The sequence below is a fragment of the Botryllus schlosseri genome, chromosome 4 (genome assembly GCF_051294905.1).
Source record: "Botryllus schlosseri isolate E-star chromosome 4, Bs_hap1, whole genome shotgun sequence".
Lineage (NCBI taxonomy): Eukaryota > Metazoa > Chordata > Ascidiacea > Stolidobranchia > Styelidae > Botryllus > Botryllus schlosseri.
The window spans coordinates 28,533,528-28,557,636 of record NC_137239.1 but is presented as its reverse complement, the minus strand read 5'-3'; the positions used below and the strand labels follow the sequence as shown (position 1 = coordinate 28,557,636).

The following is a 24,109-nucleotide window of genomic DNA, read 5'->3' as shown; positions in this document are numbered from 1 at the left end:
CCGGTAGGTGTTGAACCTGTTGAATAGGTATGCTGCTTAATGTTCTATAGCTGTCACAGATTGTCGTTATTTTATTAGTAATTGAAATATAAGTTTGCATCCCTTTTTTAGGTTATAATAAGCTGTTATAATAATGTATATAATTGTACATGTAGCCTAATATGTCAAGGCATTGGGTCACATTGCATTTATTCAATGTATTCTCTTTACTGCAATTTTAATTATATATATATTTAGTGTTGTGCCCTGGTTGTACTGTTGGAAGTGATAATAGGCCCTTTGAAATCTCGGTTCATTTTTTAAAATAAATCCTGCGTGATGAGAGCTTCTCTGCCTAGAATAATTAAGTAATTAAACGGAAAGTTCTGCGTGACGTTGCCACCAATTCCACTCTGGCCTTGGCCTATATGTTGCCCGACGTTTTTGCTGACCAATGTGTCTTTGTAATGACTACAGCGTGCATCTCTCAGTTCACTCATTTTGAAGATTTAGTGTTGTGCGGTGTGGATTTGCTTCTAAGGGTTAGAGAGTGTGGAGTGAGAAGTCACTGAGTACGGCCTTACAAACCAGGAACAACCACAAAATTTTTGTGCTTTTCAAATCTAGAATTAGAATTGTAGTGTCACATTTTTTTCTACATAAGTTAAGAATTATAATTACTGAATTTGCAAAAACTGAATTAAATTTAATTGAATTAAATTCCGAATTACCAAAAGAGGAAAATCAAAGTCAGTTGACTCACTTCGTATCTAGTTAGAGTTCATTCATTACCATGAGAATAATAAATGTCTGTACACCATGCTTGGCTCGTTTCGCACGGTACGTTTCTCCTGTAGTATTTTCAGGAAAAGCAAAAATTAGATTGGAATTAACTGGCTCTAATTAGACAGCTATAATTATCTGTAGTTGTCCAAGTCTGCAAGCGTTATTAGTCGTCAAAAATGTCGTGGAATACCCGAAAAAAAACTAATGTATATGCATTATGCAAGCATATGTACCGTAATGCTAATTCAAAATCAAAAATTCAATATATCTGAAATTTTGCATCATGTCCAATCGGAGATCTATCAAAACATATTTTGGACAACGCTCTTAACTTGTTCATATTCTCAGCTCTTGTAATACTCATCTAAAGTAACTGCAATGGGTTTTAAAACTTGCGGCCCAAACGAGGCTATGGTCGTGTCTGGTTGTTGGCATAGCCGCCCGCTTATGATTCCCGGCGGCCGTATATGGAAATGGCCGCTCGTACAGCAAGTTCAGAGGATCTCTCTCAACACAATGACGCTGCGGATTACCAGTGACAGTGTGAACACGCAGAAAGGAGTCCCGATCTCCTGTGTCGGAGTTGCTCAGGTGAGATTATTATTCCAATTGAGGTAACCTAGTATGAGCAGCGATTAGGCAAATATTTTGAAATAAGCGAAAAGTTCACTTTTGAGATTTGACGCCTAAATGTGGCCCGAGCTCAGAAAAAGTCTAGGTCCTGCCAATAATTAGGATTGGGCAAAGTTGAGTACTTCAGTGATTCGATTCTGAATTTAATATCAGTCTTCGAGCATGACATAACAAGGGTATGAATGATGTGGACAGTTCAAATATTTACCTTTTATGCAACCACAAAGAATATATTGGCAATTCTACTTTAGATTAAAAATCATTGTTAATTTATTTTTGGCTATTTTATTGCACTTTGTGACAATGCTGTTGATCGGTCATGTGATCACAAATATGTCATTTCCAGTAACATGCGTGACTTTATGCGATATGTTACCTATGCTGCGTTTCGGCCGATTGAAGTTTATCGCTTCCACAGTGCAAAATTGGATCAAAACTATAATTCCTGTTGATAAACTAACTCTCATAAAGTTAGCTGATACGTAAGAATGCTAATTGTGTGATTAAAAACTGCTGATCGGGACGCAGTTTAGGCGGAGATCATCAAGGTATAGCTGATCCGAAAAAATGCTAATCGCCTGATTAAAAACTGCTAACCACGACGCATAAAATTGGAGAAGGTTATGCGCGATGATTACTGAGGTGTCCCGACTTTTTCAATCGAGTGGTGTTATCTGTTGCATCATAAAGTGAAAACACGGTTTTGGCTGTCAGTTGTCATATGTGGTATGAAACGACAGTCTGTGACTGCAATAGGTAGAATTATCATCATCGCGAAATTAAAGTCGTGCGTAATCAGTAATGTACAGCGAAAAAACGGATTATAGAATATTGATAGAGGTATCTCTCTGCAATGGTGGGCCTATAGTCTGTCGATTGCCCGATTGTTTAGTGAAGCCATTACCTTGGGCACAATAGTCACGGTCATCATTGGAAATAGTCAGTTTTTATAGATATTTTATGGTTTCTTAAATCATCAGATTACAGCTAACTTTATGCCCTGAAATCAACCGGCTTCCTTAATCCTGGGTTGTTAGATTCTGATGACTGCGATAATCAACTTTATCGATAACAGATGAGTATTGTAGTCAAGCTTTTCAAGGACAATTTTTATATCTTTATACTCCTCTTTAATCTTGGTAGAATGACCAATTGATACAGGAGAGTATTTGCATTGTGCAACAGTAAAATTGTAAGGCTTGACAAACTGCTTTGACAAACAAATATTTCGCATCAGATCATGTTGAATATTGATAGAATGACTGAGAAGGACATGCGGGTTCTTCATAGTTGATTATCTATTTATGCGCAATATAAAATTAGAGAAAAACTACGATTGTCGTCCTACCAAGTGAAATATTCAAGGGTAAATACAGTAATTTTGGGCTTTTTAGGGGTACAAATATCTACTGAACAAGAGCCAATCTGGCAAAACTAATGTGATCTTCGTAATCAGCAACCTCGAAATCGCCAGCAACTACTCTCAGATGTTCTGCCAACAATTTTTTTTTTCAATTTGTCGACCAGTGTAATTAATCTAACGTTATGATCTCCGCCTCTTAGTGACAAAAAGCATTCAATTTCAATGCTCGGAATGAATCATTAGAATTGTAGTCGATACAAATTTGAGCTCACGAATCATTGTACCCGTAATTAGATGCATTATGATATCAATATTTGCGATGTCATTTCGACCGTGTAGGAAAACCATACGAAGCATTTGAGTAGAGAAATGATTTTTTCAAGTGCTGAAATGATACTCTCCTTACCAATAAGTGAAAATTTATCAACGAGATTTATAGTACACAGGTACTGGAGAGTGAGTCTTTTATATCTCCATCATTCCTCTCCTCTTCTGATGATTATATTTTTGATAGACTACTTAAAAACACTTATCCAAACTCCATTTTCATCTCTATTGCCATCTCTAGTGTGCTCTCAACTGATATCCCCTCTTTTCTGTCTGTCTGATCTCCTTTCTCCAGGTGAAGATCCAAGGCCAGAACCAAGAGATGTTGGCGAACGCCTGCATGCAATTTCTGGGCAAATCGGAATCGCAGATTCGCCAGATAGCTCTGGAAACGCTCGAAGGACATCAGAGAGCGATCATGGGCAATATGACGGTCGAAGAAATCTATCAGGTTGGCAATTTTAATATATACCAAATAGTGTGTCCTGGTTGAGTGATTGATACCTAATTACCTATCACATCTACAATTTATTTTGACATCACTTCATTCTCCACTTCGAAAAAGGGTGTAGGCCTACAATATTTGTAGGTAGGCTACTATTTTGTATTGTTGGACCACATCTAATCTATTTACGCCTTTTTGAAAATATTTCATCTCTAAATCACCTCTCTGTGTCTATAACACTGCTACACATCGTGTGGCGGTGCTCATCAGTTAACATGCGAGCGGAACTGGGAAACTAGAAATTTTCAGCATTTCCAAATTGGATTGGGATTGGAAATTTAGGTAGCCTACCGTACACATTTTCTTACAAATTATGTTAGCATAAGAATAAAATTACAGAATTCGGAAAAGACTTGAAAATTGAATTAAATTACCAATTAGAAACTTTGTTTTGTTTCACAATCGACAGTTCTGAAGAATTTTCTGGAAGACCAGAAATTAGGTTAAAATTAAAATCGGGGCATGGAAACATCTCACAAATTAGATTAGAATTATATTACTGGCACTTCCATGTTCCATCTAATTAGTGTAATTACACAACTAGAATTATCTAGTTGTCCAAGTCTGTTTGCGAGTAATTATGATACTGTAATTGATTTGTCACTGCAGTTCAATTTGCACAAATTTCTTTTAAATCCATGCTTACGTTAAGGATCGCAAAAAATTTGCGAAGCAAGTCTTTGAAGTGGCCTCTTCGGATTTGATTAATATGGGAATCACCGTCGTTTCATACACTCTGAAGGATGTCACCGACAGGTTGGCTGAGCGTTTTATTATATGAGATAGTGTGTAATCACAAATTGTGTAAGAAGAGGTATTCCAAATACGGACTAAAATTGATCCAAAAACGATGGCCTGTAAGCATTGATATTTGCATAATCTGAACTAGGGTTTAAATGACTGGCTTGAGTCGCAATTTGACTTGAGTCAATTTGTGTATTGACTCGTCGTTCACTCAAGTTATTTTGCATGACTCAAGCAAGTCGCGTGACTCGAGACGTTCTATGTTTCGTGATTCAGAAAGTCTCCTGTATCAGGACCTACAATAGAAAAAAAGCGCAGAAACCTAATTATAGTGTTAGGAGTGAGGTTAATATTAATAATATTTTGAATGCGAGGCCTTCGACATTACACACGAGTTTCACAGAAGTGAGTTGTACTCATCTTGAACTCAACATTGAGCAGTGAACTTCATGACTTGGACTGGGACTCGAGTCTCAAGACTATGACTTGATGGTGAGTTGAAAATTATACGACTCGACCCGAATAAAAAATACAAAAGTAAAATGGACCTATGAGTTAGAACATTGCGGCTTGGTTACTACCCTGCTGTGAACTGTCATCTGAGGAAGCAAACAACACTACTGACTGATGGAATAGCTGAATATGGCTCTCAATATGCCATTATCTATGAATTTGTTTGCAATGATATAAAATATTATGGGCACCAGCAGCACAGCTATGATCAACTGTACACAGCAGGCTATTCAACTCATAATTTTCAAACTATTATGAGTTTGATAAGAATACATTGTTGCTTTTTGGCCATTCCGATACAGTATATAACTATAATTTCTCCTTTACATCATTTCAGTCAAGGCTACTTGCTGGCTCTTGGAAAATCAAGGACTTCTGAGATTCACCGAGATGCCAGGATTGGTGAAGCAGAAGCAAGGAAGTATGATCTATTATCTATTATCTACTGCGGTGATAGCTTTTGGTTAACAAATTAGTCTGTTCTGGGTAGTAAATTGATGGATTCTGTTTGAATTACGATACAGCCACCAAGGTGGTGCTCATCTTGTACTGATATTTACCAATCTGCGCAAGTGGTTTGTTACATTGGGACGCCATCGCTGATTACTGCAATTAGGCATGAACAGACTTGGACCGCTAGATAATTCTAGTTGTCTAACTTACACTAATTAGATTGAAATACCGGTAATCTAATTGTAATTTAATTAGCAAAATGTTTCAATGCCCTGATTTAGAATATAAGTAATTTCTGGTTTTCCCGAAAATGCTGCAGTAGAACTGTATAGTGCGAAACGAGCCAAGCTTGCCGTGTAGATTACAGACGGTTGCTATTCTCATGCTCTCTGATTTGATGCAAACTGAACATATTCAATTTCTAAATTTTCCGGAATTCATTGATTCTAATTCTAATCGGAAGTGAAAAAAACTGCAGCTATAGTTATAATTAAACTGAATTGCTGTAATTTTAATTTTAATCTAATTTGGAAAAGCTGGATATTTTCTAGAAGTAAGTTATGAATGCTATTCGGTTAATATTTGATGTAAATAGTCATGGAAGCCATTGAAATGAATATTTTACTGCGTTTGTTGTGTTGATTCAATGTTGAATTTTGTGTAATGGCGTGATCGATTATCGCGCAGGGATGCCGGAATCAAGGAAGCCGAGGCTAACCAAGAAAAAATGAAGGCGAAATATGAAAACGACGCGAAAATCGCGTCCTCGAAAAGGGATTTTGACTTGAAGAAAGCAGCTTACGACAAAGAGGTTAGTTAACTTCTAGCTACTGGCCATTAGTACCGTAATTTTCCATGTATAAAGCGCAAAATTTTACCGATTTTTTGCCCTAAAATAGGGGGGTGCGTATTATACATGGGTACAGCAAGCCTTGAAAGAAAATTCCCTTGATCAAAAACTTGAAATCTCACCTTTCTTCATGTTTGTTTAAATCGCGCATCACCTCTAGCCAAGATACGTGCGCAAGATATAATCGCTTGCGTAATCAGTCGCATCTCCAACTGGACTGGTGCGCCCGACATAACCGTTGGCCTGAGAAATCGCATCTGTAATTGTAATAGGCCTCGTGCGCAAGACGTCGTGTGTCGCTAGCCTGAACTATCGCGTCGCCGACCTCACAGGCTTTGGCTACTATCGACTTTCGTTTATAGACAATGCTGTTAATTACATTATGATTAGTGATCATTATGTCATAATTGACAGTGACATCGCAAAACAGAACAACATCGAATACTAAACCGCAACTATTAATGTACTGCGAATGCAGGGTGTGTACTATGCATGGGTGCAGGCTTTTTCCCAGAATATACACATCATTTTAAGGGTGCGTATTATACATGGGGGCGCTCTATATTCGGAAAATTACAGTAGTTTGCAATAGACAATTTAAATGACGGCATTGTTCATGTAGGTCTAGTACTTTGTTATGTAGTTTTTGAAGTATCTTGGAGGCACAGATCTTAGGTAGGCCTATAGGCTACAATTGTATAATATATTGATATTGAAATAAACGCAAATATTTTCGGCTTAAACTCATCAGGGCCATTCCTGTAATTGGACTGTTGATATAGGCCTACTGTGTTCTTTTGAATTCTTTACTAGTAGTTGCTGAGGATTACCCCTGGTGTGAACCCCAGGTTTATTTCAATATGACTATATTATTGTATGTAGTGTTCATTTCTTTCACAGGCCTATGTGTTTTGATGTAGGCGTTGAATATCCGCAAGTAGAGAAAGTTCTTGGCATGTTAGTCCTAGTATTGTTTTGTTTTACAAGGATTGGTTTATTTGGAATCATAGTCATTGTTTGCATTAGACCAAACCACTATATGCACTTGTGTAGAATTTTTTAGTATGGTCAGTGAAGTATTTCAATTAGGGATTTCATGCCTCACTGACTTGCTGGAATTCTTTGTGCGCAATGCACTGTAGAATGAATAACCCTGTTGATAATGCCTCTGAGTTACATTGAACTGGTAGCTTGGCTGAGTGGTAAAGGCAGCCATAACTTGGAAGGTTCATTCGTAAATTTTACACGCCACAAAAGTACACCAAATGTGAAACTTTGGTCTCATCACATATATTGCCTTTGGCAACTGATCAAAGTCATGCTTTATAGTCATGTCACGCCTGTTCCGTTACTGCGATACTAAATTCTCATCTGATGCTGTTGTGCTGATGAACACAAGAGTTTAGCTTATATCGAATCATAGTTCATTGTCATGAAAATGGAAAATGCCTGTACACCAAGCTTGACTTGTTTTGCCCTATACCGTTCTCCTGTAATATTCTCAGGAACACCAGAAGTTAGATTTTAGAATTTTGATGAGAGCATAGGAACATTTCACAAATTCCATTAGAATTCGGTTCGGTTTAATACTTGCATTTCGTCCTGATTTATTCTAAGTTGACAATTTGAGGTATCTCGTCCAATGACAGTTCTAATGTGGCGAAATCCTGAATTGGAAATCACTCTATTAAGATGATCACCTATGCTATTTCATTGTATGAAATGTGTGGGACTTCTTCCACTAACTGTGTGAGTCACCAGCTTCCTGCTTTTGTAGGCCTAGAGGATCCGTACTGGAAATTATTCAATGTCTATCGTTACACACAGAATATATGAGGATAATTCCTTTCTTGCCTGCATTAAATCAAAGGCAATGCCTATTCAAAGAATGCTTCTATTCCTGATCTGCATATTTTGAATTACATGGCCTATGGCACCTGGTAATTTGCGCCATAGCTCCTATTGATCCAGTATGCATACTGAATAAGAGTAGGCTACTGGCATCATGGCATCGGTCATTTGGAGGTCTGCACGGAATGAGCTGTGCATTGACAACAGTGTTAAAAAAACGAAATTGTTAATGATGATTTTCACGGAAAACAACAAAAATATCATGATTATTTACTGCAAATCAGCGCGACTTCTGTACGAGCCGGGCGTGCTGTGACTGCTGTGTGCCTTGATTTCCGCCAAAACCCTGACACCAAAGTCGGATGACTAGAAAATGCGAGAAGTTTCCAAACTAAATTAGAATTAGAGTTGTAGCTGCAGTTTTTTTTTGATTTGATTAGAGCTAGAATTACTTTGAATTGAATTGAATTCAAAATTAGATAAATATGTAAAAATATGAGAGTTCGCTGTAATTAGACTATTTACACCACTAGAATTGTCTAGAGTTATATCGTTGCCTGCGATTATCTCAGCAATGTGTCTTTGAACACCAGTTAAGAACCAATGATTTAATTGGACCGTAATGATCTCGTGACGAAATTGTCCGCCTCTGCCGGCCAGGTGAGCACAAAGAAGGCGGAGTCGGAGCTCGCTTACAATCTCCAAGAAGCCATCACGAAGCAGTCGATCAAGGATGCCGAGATGCAGATCAAAATCGAGGAGAGGACCAAGCAAATCCAATTGCAGGAACAGGAAATTCAGAGGAGAGATAAGGAACTCACGGCGCAGGTTGGGGCATTTTACGACTTGGCCATTTCTCAATAAGATCAAAATACGAATGTCAACGTGTCTTTGTGCTGATACTGATAGAACAATAACTGGCGCCTGCACTGAATACCCCGATACATTCGTACGAAATAGCCAGGGTTGTAACCAAGTCACAAGTCAATCTCTTTTTTATACTTTTGACTCGAGTCCAAGTCGAGTCAATACATAAATTGACTGGAGTCGAGTCATTTCCTTATTTTGAGATCAAATGATTCGAGTCAAGTCGAGTCATCAAAAAATCGTGACTCGAGTCATTACAACCTTGGAAATAGCTTAAGGCGCCATTTCTTCGCACGGCTTTACAGCTATTGCTACGCTTGGGCATGGAATAAACTAGAAACCGCCACATCTGTACAATTTTACACCTGTCTATAAAATATATAACCATATTCCCAGTGTAGACGTCACAGATGATAGCAATCCGACTCCCTTAGCTATCATTTCAGACCTTTTTTTTTACCTCTAATGGCCGATTTGATGTTGATATTTCGAAAATTCAAAACGCCTCCCATCAGTACTGACAAAATTTCCGTACCCAGGTGAAAAAACCAGCGGAAGCCGAAAAATTCCGAATGGAGCGTCTGGCCGCGGCGGAGAGAAATCGGGTTTGTATTTTTAATTCCTTGTTAGATGTTTACTACACATAATATATCCCATGGGTTCTCAAACTTTTTGCGGGGCATACCCCTTATAAATATCGTAGCAAAGATTACGGCAATTGAAAAGACAAAACACAACAAATTATGCATTTCTAAACGACGCTCCATGCATTTGATGGATGAGCTTGACACTCTTTCACAAGTAAATCTATTCTCGGAATTGTTTGGGAACGGGAAAGAGGAAAACGGGAGAGCATGAGATACACATTTTGTCACTACTGCATACTACCAAAATACCGTATATGATATTCAATGTTTAGTTCGGGTGATATACAAAGTTATTTTTGAATTCTCAATTCATCACACTAGGTGAAAAGCTCATCCTTTACTCATCCCCTGAAGTCAGTGGCGTAGACAGGGGGGGATAATCGGTGTCCGATACCCCCCGTTTCCAAGCTCGAAATACCCCCCGTCTTACGTATATTTCCATTGATCTAATATTTCTTGTTCTAATTCGATAATCCCCTAATTGCCGCGCGGCATCATCACGCCATCGATCAATCAGACAATGCATTGCGGTGATGCCTTTTTCTCATATTGTTCTCTCGTCTACGGAAGCCCGAAAAACGCATCTCACATGGCTCTCCCGTCTCATCTGAACGATATTATCCAGTTACAGAACCAGAAGTCACAGTAACAATAACACTCGCATTGAAATTTCGATACCGCGCGAGTTGGTTTTCGTGTTTGACAGTCTATTGTCAACAAACGTTTAGAACATGCGCGCTAGGCTTGAATCATTAGAGATAGCAGATCCCTACAGTACCAAAACAGATCGTACTAATCAAATGTTCTGTATGGAATCTATTATGTATTGATCCAATTTGCGATCATTTAGTTCGGTTGTTGTGTGTGGGTTTCCAGATCTCCAGCCGTTTCGTGTCTCAGGCCTCTGGCGCATCTGCTGACTGTCCTATCATAACGCGCTTGGCTAGTAGTAAAACATTGGAGGCTAGGAAAATTAGGCCGCTCTGTGACTCGCGGCGCGTGATAGTGCTACTCGATGTGCTATTGTAATAACCAGAAGTTATAGTCTTGGCCTCGACAATTCGCAATTGTCACTTCTACACCGCAAACGCGTTTAGGAATGCATTTTGATCGCGAGCCTAAGCCTGCGCCAGGCCACTGTTATTCACGTGATGCAAGCACAAGCTCGAGCGGTAATTAGTCTTTACCATCTCCACACACCATCTTGGCAGACAGTAAAAATCAAATTGATTTAAAACAAAATTAATCCAGAATTGTTTGTATCAAACGGCAACCGACTATAATTCATTTGCGTATCTTCACTTTTCGAGTGTTCGTCTTTGAGCGCAAAATGGAGAGATCTTCCACTGTGTTGTAATATGATCTGCGCGCACTTTCGTGATTATATCCTCGCTTTGGTAATTAAGGTCAAGATACCTCGCTACCATCGAAATTTGTTTGCTACTTCCATCTGATGTGATACATTGTAATTTGCGAGGTGATCGTCGATCACCTGCTGCGTTGAGTCATGATTCGAGCGCGCTTTGTATCAAAATCCGCGCGCATGAAACTCGCTGTCGGCAAATAGTGGCGCGCAAGGGAAAAGCGCCTTCTGTTTGTTACTGTAGCATGCGACTGCGCATAATAGAGCTATATTTTAAGATAACTGGCAAATGTTCATGTGTATAAAGACGTAAACACAAACTAGATTATCTTAACCCTTGTTGTATCGGCATTTGTGTGTATTAAACCGCAATAAAGTGGTTAGCATAACGAATATCATCTTTTCAAAAAATATCCCCCGTTTTAATAAATATCCCCCGTTTTTTTTCGGCTGGCTACGCCCCTGCCTGAAGTTTATTGCAGACCAGGCATAGACCGTAAATTCTGCCATTGGTGAGCATTTCTTGGATAATCCTGTTTGTGCCAAAAATTATCGAGATTTCGTGTTGTCAGGAGAGGCCGTTCGCATTTTCATTTGGGTGCCTTGGAGTCGACTTTCATCAAAATACTCCAACCAAGTCTGTGTCTATTGAAGAAGTTTATGTACCATCTTGAATAGTTCATTAAGATTAAGCTCTCTCTTGGTCCCGATTATTCGAAATTTCATTCCGATGACATATTTTGTGATACTATTGTTCATATACAATGTTTTTCTCAATTCGCTACTAGTTGCTGACGATTGTATATCTGATTTCTATACCTCGTAGAGTCTCATGTAAAAGCTTTTTTCTCCGCAGATCATTCTGGAAGCCGACGCCATGGCTGAATCGGTCAAGATGAAGGGAGACGCTGAAGCCTTTGCCATCGAAGCCAAGGCCATGGCCGAGGCAGAGCAGATGCAGAAAAAGGCCGATGCTTGGAAGGACTACCAAGAGGCCGCCATGATCGACATGATTCTATCTACCCTGCCAAAGGTAAGTTTCAGCACTAGGGGAGGATTCTTCAAAAATATCTCTTTTAAATTTGACTTGCGATAAATTGTTAGGTTGCTTGAAATATCGCTGCAGTTGAATTTTGAATACAGTTCAACTCCAATCCGCAGATGCGAAGTTATAAGAGTTGAATAGTATATTAATATTGAAATGTACCCAAATATTTACAGCTGACACTCGTCAGGGGTAATCGTCAGCAACTAGTCGAGAATTTGAAAGAAAATTCTATATCAAACTGGTGTACGCGAGACAATAATTTTAATTTAGGACCAAAAGCAAGTCCCAAAACGTTCTTATGATCCTGAAAAAACTAAGCCCATAAGTATATCGTTCGTCAACATAAAAGTAGCGTATTTTTTTTCTAATTATTAAAAAATCAGCAGCACCCGTCACATTGACGCCATAAATTCCAACGTATTATTTTGTATTGATTCTGTCAGGGACCACTGGTCGATTGAAATTTTTCCCTGGGACCTTTTCGTGAATTTTGTTGAAATGTTGCAGAACCACTGTTCTACATCAACAATCGTATCGCAATCAAAATATTCGGGTTCATTTCTTTATAAATATAGTCTACCTTTCGATTCCATATTGAAATCCTGTACCTCCAAGAAGCTGTCTGAAGAAAATTATAAAAATTGAACAATCAAATTTTCCCATCGTAAATACTTTTTTTTTTCAAATCCAAAATTTTGTACTCCATTAACTTCGCTTAAACTACCGGTTTGTGTTGAGCCAGATTTGCTTTGCATAGTTTTTTTTTTTGACAACTGAAGAATTTGATGGGTTTGCCACTGAAATTCAATAAATATATTTTTTTTTTATGAAATTAAAATTGTTTGCCTATTTTGGCAAGCAGCGTTTTCTTAGCCAACCTGACGATACTATCGAATAGCCGTTAAAATTTGAATAAAAATTTCTTGGAACGACCCAATTTTTGGCAACACCCCAGCAGGATTGTAACCACGGTTTTGCAACTCTGCTTGGGTGATATCGAATGCCTCGCTTTTATTATATAGTAATTCCTCATCCTTAACAATTTTTGAATCTATTTTGTTCAAGTACCAGTGCTGATAGGAAAGGACGTAGTTTATTTTTGTCCTAGATGTTTTTGCGGCATATACACCGATTCGTGATATACATACACACAATCTGCGCATATGCATACCATGAGTGCATGATGTGCATATACCGCTGGACAAGGAAGCAGATATAGCCTTTTGCGGCTTTTAAAGTCTTGCACCGCTACTCCATGCTATCCCAGTAATGCATGAGCGCCAAGCAGGGAAGTCATGTATACCAGTGTTACTAATCAGGTCTTTGGTCTGACCCGGCCGGGGATCGAACCCACGACCTACCGATCAAGAAGCCGGACGCTTGGATCATTACGCTGTCTTGTCGCTAGAAATAGACGACATACCAATAATGTGGTAACTAGGGCAAGTTTTTGTTGCAGTTAAATCCGAGGAAAGTTGCATTTATTTTTGAAAAAAGTTGCAGAAGTTGCATGATGACCACATTTTGCTCGGTTGACTAAAAAAAAAAGGTCAACTTTCCAGATTGACTAAAAAAAAAGGTCAATTTTTCGGCTCAGCTCCCGAAATACCGGAAAAGCGTTACTTCGGTGCTGATTTACGATGTTTCAGTCGAATTTGGCAGTGTATTTCACCAAAATCGAAAACACTTCCATGAAAAATCGAAAAAGTTGCAAATTGTTGCAAAGAGTAGCATGTAAAAAATGGACAAAAGTTGCACTATAAGATTCCTTCAAACAGCTTAAAACAGCATTCTACATATCTTACGAGTATTTAGGAAGCTGCTGGAAGCTGTAAAAAAAATTGCAAAAGTGGCAAAAACTTGCCCTAGTGGTAACATTACTATTCTTTGAAGTTACAATATTAAGCCTGTCATGGCCGAGTCTCACGTCATGCGCGATTACTTGAGTACAAGTCGAGTAAATATACGAATTGACTCGAGTCGAGTCACCGCAACGCTGGTGCTTAGTTACTGAGCAGTTCTGATCGCGTGTATGTTTTGTAATCAGGTCGCTGCCGAAATTGCCGCGCCCTTGGCCACGACCAAGAAAATCACGATGGTTTCCAGCGGCAAAGGAGATGTCGGCGCTGCCAAACTCACTGGAGAGGTTTTGGACGTCGTAGCCAAGCTGCCGGAAATCGTGGAAAAGATGACGGGCGTCAACATGTCCAAAGCGTTGCGTGTCAAATAATTGGCAGGTTTCTTTTCGCGTTGTTACTAGGGCTGGGACAAATCTAGTATCCGAGTGTGTATTAGGATTTTAATATCACTCAATATGACTCCATAAGAGGATGCATGACACGGAAACTTTAATTTAATACCTTTTACACGACTGCAAAGAATACAGTGCCAGTTGTGCATCGCGTTAAAAGATTTAGTCGTTTCTTGACGGTACCTATTTCGTTGCACTTTGTAACAATGTACTGTGGGTTGATAACGGCTTCGCAGAACTGCATTTCCACGGACGTGTGTAGCTTTTCACTACATGTTTCGTATGCAGGGATACCACCGATTGAGGTTCACAGTCTTCCACAGTGGAAAACAGTATTAAACCTATAATTCTCGTAGATCAATTGACTCTCAGTGAGAACAGGTGTTGAATTTCAGTACTTCAAAAATTGATATCTCGCTACATGACTTGTTTGAATTAATGCTTGATTAAGATTCGAGTACTCCCATCATTGCGTCCAGCCCCAGTTACCACTCGAAAACTGACCTTTCGCTGACAATCGTAAACGACTTGCGACAGATCTGTAGATACATCATGTCAGAGATCGCTTGTACAATATTATATCAGGTACACTAATGCTATCTAGAACCTTGACTAAAAATGATTGTTTCGATGTTGAGATACTGCACACCATCCATAAATCATTACTGCACTCATTATCTGCAGTGTTTATATCGATTGATGGTTGAGATGCTAGATAGTAATCATTAATCCCCAAGTTCTAACCACATTTTCTCCCACTGGTATATTAACTTTGTACAGTATTTTTTCACGATTTTCAATTACCTCTCGGTATATTGCCTATGCGTCGACTATATTTTGCAACCCGATGGATACTCTATTGTCAAATCAAGTATCTCGCTGGCTTGGCCGATTTGCTGCACGTATAATTGTGCATTTCGCGTTGGTGGTCTCTGCTTTCTTGTTATGCCGCTTATTGCTGTTATTGAGTTGTACGCAATGAACACTTTTTGTATCGATATATTTTCGTAGCTTGGTGATGTTTGTAGTGTAGTTTTAAGGATTGCATGACTGGACATTATGATGCGATCGAGATTTGGTACGCTGTTGAGTTGCTAGTCCTAAAAATGAAGGCAATTGGTTGTCACGAAACGAATGATGCTATGGAGTTATTTTTCATTTTGATACTTGTATGCAGGTGTTGATTATAGTTTCTGATATCGATTGGATAGTGAGACGTGTAGTTCCAGAAATAACGGATTTTCTCGACCATTTACTCGGGTTGCGCGGTTTTAATTTCTTTGCTCTCATAACATTGCATGCCTTGATGTTGAATAAACTGCATATATGGTAACGTTACATCTGGATGTTCGGTATCTTGTAGCTGGGTACTAGCTGAGGTGATCGGAGTCGTCAGCATTGCTACTCGAATGGAAGTCACGCCGTAAATTTCTACTCTATTGGAAGTAGCAGTTGTGATTTCAAAGGAATATCACATAGTTCATGAAGTAGATTTGGTCGTTATGCATATAGATTAGGGTTACCATCAATGTTCCCTCTGAGCTGCGCAGTGCTGACACGGTCTCTGCGCACAGAAAATCTAAGTTGCGCACAAAAAATCCGAAGAAATGACCTATTTTTTAGTCGTTACGCACTGTTGTCCAAGGGTCTGCGCAGTGAGTGGGCGCAGACGCGTCTAAAATTAGAGGGAACATTGGTTACCATATTTTGAGATCCGGAAAAGGGGTCACTTCTTACAAATCACAAAACTTAAAAAATCAGACCAGGAAACGGTTAATTTGAAAATTTTTACTGGGAATACTGTTGTGTTGACTAAAAAAACTCGACACCAGAAATATGCCTCCAACGACCTGATTTCGCGTGGCTGTCAAGGCTATAAAGGAGGAAATTTGGGCTAGAGCTGGGCATGGTCCTGATCCATATTGGGTATCCGCCGGATTTTCCCATTTTTGGAATCCGGTCTAGGAGTCGGACCAGAGCAAGGTGGACCAAGGTCGTATGATAATCTTAGCATAGATGGCTACCTCCAAAATGTCTTCTCAGCGCAAATTGACCAATGGCACTGCAAATAGGTGTAATATTATAAAAATCTATTTCTATTCGTGATACAGGACCTATTTCCTAAGTTTCTTACGACATTTCCAATCAAAAGTGATGTAAACTTATCACCAAACTAGTTTCTACTTGAGTAGTCTTGCACACAAAACCATGAAGCTGTTGAAGTCACAGTCCAAAAACATAATCCCGTCGCAAAGCAATCAAAACCTATTTGAGTACCCTGAAAAAGTAGTACTTCGTGAACTTACTGGCTCTGGATACAGGTGCAACGCCGAAGAAGAATTAATGATGAAATAGAATCAAGCAGAGAAATATTGAATTATTGGAGGACTACTGATTGAGACATATGAGAGCATCCCTTACATTACCTTATAATTGGCGAAGCCTGCTCAATGATTTCACTGCATCCATAACGGCCCACCCATCCCACGACTTTGAATGAACTACTCAGACACCTCTCCGCCTTTTACTGACAATCTTATCCCACCCTGAGTTTCATTGTCTGTGTTATGACCTGATAAAATATGATATTTATCCCAACCAAATTTTTAAATAACATCTGTTGAATGCACGGTGTGATCAGACCAGTCGACCCTACCCCAGAGTGATATCGATCGCACCGTTTTATCATTATTTTCGTATGCTAAATGGGATTGTCTTCAACCAGAACATTTTCGGTTTTTCCGAATTAGATTAGAATTACTGAATTTGCGAAAACTTGGACATTGTTCAGTTCATTCTCGTAAGCTGGTCACCCCTCAAGATTACCGGACCACAATCTGACACCAAACCAACACATGCCGCATTCATTTTTGTCGCTTCTTTTGCTATCCTTTCTTAAATCCAGTGTGCATGCCTCTTATTTACATGCTGTAGGCCAAGGTGGGTGTTTGATTAAAAGACTACTCCAAGTCTGGTAGGACGAATCAATAAATATGACCTCCCGCCATAAATTGTGCCGACGCATCCAGAAAACCTTTCTCTTATAACTATTACAAATTGAGAAAATTGCATAAATGCTGAGGTTAAGCTTATTAATTTACATCCAATCAATACACCACAAGATTGGGTGCATAGCACCAGCTTACACTGACAGATCACTCAACACCGAAGATACTAACTGTGGCTAATCAATTCTTGTTTAAACCTATCTTGTCGTACACAGTACCCACTCTCATATCTACTCCATAGGATGAATACAATCTTCAATAGAAACCGATGTCACATGAGATCTTCCCGGCAAGTTATATTAGAAAAATGAAATCGAGCTGGCAGCAGATATCGCACACAATAGTATCGCATGATTCAAGCATGCTGGACTGTTGGTATTGAAAATATTTGAGAACCAGCACTGAGATATAATGCAATTTTTACCATAGACCTATTGCTGTAATACCGTAAGGCGGATTTCATTCATAGTCCTTAATATTTCAGCAGCTTTTCCTTCTTTCTTGCCATGCAATAACACACGATTGACAGTATCAATACTCTGCAAATACGCCTCTCCCAGACGATGAGTTTGATCAAAGATCACATCATACAGCAAAGCCATAGCCCTCCTATCACCGGCATCAGGCTCGCAATCGATCATCAGCCAGCAATTCTCTATCCAAGCACACAAATGGAGTATATTCTGCTGCACAAACACGGGATCCTTCGACCAGTATGCCACCGCCGCTGTTGCTACAAAATGAAAGATTTTCTTCCACAATTCAAATGAGTTGACACGCGATTCAGGTCTCCAACACGAGAACAGTTTCACCAACACGCAAACAGTACCGACGTATTTACTTTCAACTATCCGAGGCCCCTCCAGTATCCTTTTCGCGACCGAATACAGTATCTCAACATCACGTTCATCGAGATAAAAATCATCTTTAACCTTGTCCAACAATTCCTTCTTCTTCGCGGCATCGTTCCTGGCGTTTAACTCGCGCACGCAAGATTCCAACACAACCAGCCCTTCTTCACAGAAGCATTCGTCAAACTCCTGGCAATTGAGAAGATTACTTTGCAGCATAACCGACAGAGTTATCAGATGCTTCAACACACGTATCGGAGTTGAAGCAATCCTTGTATCGTCTTCTGCATTTTGATCGTCTTTTTTCTTAACCATTACGATATCCGCGACATCCAACGATTTCCATAATGTGGACACAACACGTATTATATCTTTTGTGTCATCTCTTCTTTGCCCGGCCCTTCCGATAGTCTGCGCGACTCTCGAATACTCATTCTGTCGACAGGGTTGATTCGAGGCCGCGACAGTAAGCCACGATACAAAGCCCTTGTTTTTCACCAAGTCAAGAGCCGCGCTTCTGATAGCGCATATACGTTCGAACACTTCAAACACTTGTCTGCGAACAAAGTTATCTGCGACAGCCGAATCATGGAGGCACGTTAAAAGTTGAACAACATTCCTTCTGTTGATAGTCTTATAATCACCTTCGTCACGCAAGCTACCAGCGATTAAATTCACAACCCATGTCCGTTCGATTTTACTTTCCATTTCCGCACTGAAGAACAGCACGTAAAACTCTGGAATATCGTTCAAATCGAGCACAGGCTTGACGAGAAGGTACCGATGCAGCACTGAAAACATATGATCTTTTGCGTGAAATTGCAGCTGTACGATAGCGGCTAAAAAATTAGCTACAACGCCAGGAAGCTTAGCGATCACTTTTTGTCCCTTGCTTACTTCTTTTGTGGGTATATTGTTTCTTACGCTCCTTATCAGAAACATGGTCAAGTTGTTTTCAGGAAACCACGCAGTCTGCGCGTGTTTGTAATACAGAATCAGACAATTTGCGGCTAACGCGCGTATGGCGTGGCAATGACTCGCGAGACAGCACATCAGAAACGACAGCGCACCGCTGCGTATGAAGGTCTTGCAATCAAGCAGATTCTCGGGGCTCAAAACATAGAGAAACGTAGGCAGAATAAAGCACGGATCATACACACCTTGTGTAGCGACTTGCTCTCTCAAAATATGATTTTTCGCAGCAGATATCGTACCAGCAACGTCATTTTCAAAATATCTCAAATCCGAGTCTGATTTTTCGATAAAAACCATTCGTCTTTTCACCGGAAAGTGACAAATCGTAAATTCCATCACAGATTCATCAATGCATGCCAGAATTTCAGTAGAACCCGGCTTTTTCCATAAATTTTCACCGAGGTTTTTCCTCGCCTTGTACGATGAAATCGCGTTCTTACCCCACAAAAACGGTTTCATATCCGTAAAAGACACGCCTTTACGCTCGTAGACCAGAAGAGTGTTCAAAATCAGCTGATCTGATTCAGAAAGGGTTGCGGTGTAAGCGCTGAGCAGGTAACATAAATCTGACGATGACAAGTCTGGAGCCTTCATACATAGCACTAGTTCGTAATGCAACTCCAGCAATGCGCATTTCAATGTTGTGTCGTCGTTTAAAAGTACTGGTAAAAACTTGGAGTGACTGACGACCATTTCTTTCACCGGCAACACATCCATAGTCCCACCTTCAAAATCCAGCAATTCCAGAAAGCAACAGATGCATCTCAAAGCATTTGCACAGCTGAAATATTGTTTCAACGTGCTTTTAACAAACTTGGACCACTTCTGATCAAACTTCAAAGCCAAAGTCTCACGATCACTAGCGTCGACGCTGGCAGCAATTTCACGGACAAGTCTGAAGACAGAATCTGGGTCCGACACGACCGAGTTTGATACGGCAGCTTTTTGGAATAGCAACAAGGCGGATATCTTTAGCGGAAATCCGAGATCAGTTGTGCTGAATACACTTGAACATGAATGCAGGAGACCGAAGATCTCATCGCTTCCAAGATCACAAGTGTCGCTTGATAACAATTCAAACATCTTCAAAACTTTGTGTTCCCCTCCAAGTTTCATGCATAGCTCAAACAAGTTTCGCAAAAAATTCAAACTCTCATCCGATTTCAATATAGACTTGATATATTGGCAAGAATCAGTCGATGTAAAATATGGCCAATAAGCGTCGAAAATCCGTCGAATGTGACTAATGTTTGTGTCAAAATCCTTCACCAACACAACAAGGACGGTGTTTGATAACGGTATCGTGGAAATCGCATCTTCTTTGTTACGCAAACTGTCGAAAAAGTTATCACGCACAAGACATTCCACTAACGACGGATTATTTTTAACCAATTCCGCAAGCAGATTAATACGACACGCATCTGATCTTTTCAGTAGATATTCGACCACGCCGGGATGTGAATACGCTGCGAGGCTTGGATATTTTCGCACCAATACCGACAATGTCGAAATTAATCTTACATTTTTCTTCAGCACTCCAGAACACATAAAATCGAACAAGAGTTTCATGACAGCATGAAAACCGCAATAATCGTCGGAGCCTTGATCTGAGAGCCTGTCAACAGCAACACAAAGCATTTTAGCAGCCAACTTGGCCACAGGTTTCGATTTGAACGATGAAATCTTGTGTGCAATGTTGGTGACGACATCCGTGCATTCATCAATGCTCAACAATCCTTGAATACCGGTAAAAAGATGAGGAAGAATTAGATTCTTGATGTCAGATGTCGTGCTCACATTCAAGCCTTCAAAAAAACCGGGCAATGATCGGACGATCTTCGACGTTAGAAGTTTGACAGTTGATGTGGCATCCGCAATATGTATTCTAGTCAGAAACTCAGCCACAACTTGAGTACACATTGAATGAAGCTTGCAATTTTCACTAAACTTGAATTCAATGTTCACTAACGCAACTGCATCATCTTGTTTCTGATAAATGTCTTGCAAGAATAAGTCTTGGATGCGAGGATTTTGTACAACCCACATTTCAGCACGGTTCTTCACATTAGCCCATAATGGATTTGTATCGGAGATCTCTTGAATGGCTGCAATTATCTTGACGATGCAACAAAATATCTCTTTACAAGATGCGACATTGCTGGAAAGATCAAAAGTGTCGAAGTATAATAAGCATTGCGGCAAAATTGCCATCAAATCAAGTGGGTCGTCTTTTGGTTCCAGCATTGGCGCCACAATAGACAGCAAAGTTTTCTTTGGTGTTTTCGAACGAATACCATCCCAAAACCAGCCTTCCATGCCGGTGAATACCGACCCATCACGATTCTTAGACTTCAACAACGAACCCCTTGTCCATATGGTCAAAAAGGTTTTGAAATTTGTAAGAGTTGGATAACTGGCTTCAAGTATACTTGTAACTTTCCGAGCAGCACGTAGCAAGTTTTGAGAAAAAAATTTCGCGTTTTCTTGATTCCGAGTGGAATTGAGCAATCCCGAAAGCACTTTTACTAAATATTCATCCAAGACTCTCTTCTCCTCGTCCATTAACGAAGTGGCTTCTTTGAGACCATCCAACGCAGCCACACAGACTAGCGACACCGCCCCGAGTTCATTTTCAGGGTTATTTGTGAAATTATCTTGTCTGAATGCCAGTTTTTCCCAATCAAAATTGGAAGCAGTGTCTATATCAACATCCTGTAGTGATTCCCAGAAGTTTACGTCTGACTTTGAAACCGATTCATTCTGTTCGGCGGATAATAAATCAAAATATTGCATGGGGATTCTAGCCACTTTGCTGCACAGGTCATTAAAATACTGTATTGTGACATGATCATTATTGCCGCGTATGTCCGGATGAAAGCAACTAATCCATAATTTAGCTTCGGACGCTTCGTTTTCCTGAAAAATACTGCTCAAAATCAACACCTTTTGGCATAAATCTGAAGTTTTTGTGTGCAGTTCAGACAAGTTGGGACTGTTCTGTATAACTTGAAGAAGTAACTTGAATGGTGTGTTCCCTTTATGGAATCCCTTGAACCATTTATACATCTGTGGTCTTTCCGACAGCATTTCAATTATCATGATGTCGAGATCGCAGTTTGACGAGGCATCGACAATTTGTTGAGTCGCTTGAACATTTTTAAGAAGGCAAGTGAAATCAAATTTTGTTTCTTGAACATCGGTGGGAAATAACTTTTGACACAACTTCAATATTTTCAAAAGCACGATCTTCAAAGCATTTTCTTGATAAGTTGAAACCACCTTCCACAGTTGGACAAGGTAAGATATGTTCAAATGATTATCGAACAGCGCGTCCTCAAATTTTGCATAGCAAATCTCAGCTTCTTCACACGAATATCCAGCTTTCTCCCAATTCGATTTGTCCAGCATGAACGGCATTGATGATTCAAGTTTTTGCATAAAGATTAACAAAAGATCTAATGTATTTTGCCGGATTTGCGGAGATTTACTCGCCATGCAATGCTTCATGATTGTGACGCAAGAAAAATTAGGGGAGATAATTCCGGGCAGAATCATTCTGACGAGCGTGTCAAGCTGAGTTTTTTGCTCAGAATGACTTTTTTTGTACTTTACCATGTAATGAAGTCCGGTAGCAACGTCAGGTTGATTGCTATACACTGCTTGTGCCAGTTCACAATTACGAATCCAAATTTCTTCATTTTTAGGTTCCAAGGTTAAACGAAAATCTTTCATGAACGGAAGTAGCAGATCCGGACATGCTTGTAGAATTTTTACAATCGTATCGCGAACCATTATATCGGAAGACGAAGATGACAATGATATGAGAAACTTTAGTAGGACATGATTTTTACATTTGTCGCCAGTGCCGAGTTCTTTGTCCAAAAAATTGATTCCATATTCAAAAGGACAACATACGTGATAAATAAATTGGCTGACCAGATTTCTAACGTAATTTTTTTCCTCAACCTTTTTACAACCGGAAATATCAAAGATTCCGTCCCACTGATAAAGATTTTTGATATGCTTCAACAATTTCCCTTCCGCAAAGAATCTCGCTTTCGACGATTTGGAAACTGCCGGGTTCTTCACACCATTCTCGAGTATTGTAGACAAAACTATTTGAACGGTAGAGGCAGGATCGCTACAGAGTTCCGGGAATATTGCAGACGCAAAACCGCGGACGTCAAATATCCGGCTCATAGTTCGAACGTCTCCCGACAAGAAAAAGGATATCACAAAATTTATGTACGACTTGCGTATTTCAAACATAAATTTACCTTTGAATCTTTTCAGAATATCTTTAAAACAATTCAAAGTAAAATCGAGCTGGTAAGCCATCTCGCGGGCGGACTCTCTTCCCTGCACAACTAACAACGTAAGCATTTTCAAAGCACTTATCACAGTCCTGGGACATTGATGCAAGCCAAGCGCATGATACACTTTTTGAAGGTGAAAACGCACTATAGACTCACACAGCGAAATTCCAACTTTGCCATAGAATTCTTGGAGGTCGCCTGCAGTACGGGAGAGTACACTATTGATACAACGAAATGCCAGCCCCAAGTCGATAGGCGATATTTGTCCTTTGGTGCATTGGAGGAGCTCAGCGCAATCCGCGGAGGAGCTAATGTATGATTTGACAATGTCATGATTATTCTTTTTGTTAGCATCGAATCTTTCGCTTGCTCTAACAAACTTTAAGAGACCCTCACTTCTGTTCTCCGATTCGCTCAGTAGTTTCTTGAACTCCAACGATGTGAAAATCTCAGTCTCCACATGCATGATCTTCTATTTCGTCTGCTTTTGGCACGCTAACTTACTGTTTACGTTACCCAGATTTCAGAACTAAAATTAAGAATTCAACATCTTCAATAACCACGCGTATTGCGTAGTGTGCGGACAGAATCAAAACAAACTCTGTTCGAAAAAAGTCCACTATGGTACATGTGGTTTGTAATGATAAATACTGAGCCATATATAGCAGAAGCAGTTATAGTTCGATGAAGAAGATTTCAAAATTATTAGAAAATCATTTTAATGTGGTTAGCGTAATTTAATTCAGTTTTTTATTCCTGAAAATCAGTCATATATCTAA

At 39.6% G+C, this 24,109-nt stretch overlaps 2 protein-coding genes across 2 annotated transcripts in view; one reads left to right on the top strand and one right to left on the bottom strand.

Annotated features, from left to right (window-relative positions):
- LOC145437726 (flotillin-1-like) overlaps positions 1 to 15,518 on the top strand; it is a 63,437-nt gene extending 47,919 nt beyond the window's left edge. Inside the window, exons 2-10 of the mRNA XM_080315008.1 lie at positions 1,114 to 1,356; positions 3,384 to 3,539; positions 4,246 to 4,349; positions 5,188 to 5,271; positions 5,991 to 6,114; positions 8,665 to 8,832; positions 9,411 to 9,476; positions 11,738 to 11,914; positions 13,977 to 15,518. Coding sequence (XP_080171134.1) covers positions 1,144 to 1,356; positions 3,384 to 3,539; positions 4,246 to 4,349; positions 5,188 to 5,271; positions 5,991 to 6,114; positions 8,665 to 8,832; positions 9,411 to 9,476; positions 11,738 to 11,914; positions 13,977 to 14,159 — 1,275 coding nt within the window. The 5' untranslated portion in view covers positions 1,114 to 1,143 and the 3' untranslated portion in view covers positions 14,160 to 15,518. The remainder of the gene's footprint in view (positions 1 to 1,113; positions 1,357 to 3,383; positions 3,540 to 4,245; positions 4,350 to 5,187; positions 5,272 to 5,990; positions 6,115 to 8,664; positions 8,833 to 9,410; positions 9,477 to 11,737; positions 11,915 to 13,976) is intronic.
- A 1,941-nt stretch (positions 15,519 to 17,459) lies between these two features.
- On the bottom strand, positions 17,460 to 23,945 carry LOC145437720 (nucleolar pre-ribosomal-associated protein 1-like). Its single transcript, XM_080314999.1, has one exon. It carries the CDS (start codon positions 23,794 to 23,796, stop codon positions 17,620 to 17,622), a length of 6,177 nt encoding a protein of 2,058 aa, XP_080171125.1. The 5' UTR covers positions 23,797 to 23,945; the 3' UTR covers positions 17,460 to 17,619.
- Between the last annotated feature and the right edge of the window lie 164 nt (positions 23,946 to 24,109).

Excerpts from the sequence above, each read along its gene's own strand:
- LOC145437720 (XM_080314999.1), bottom strand. The coding sequence starts at position 23,796 with ATGCATGTGGAGACTGAGATTTTCACATCGTTGGAGTTCAAGAAACTA.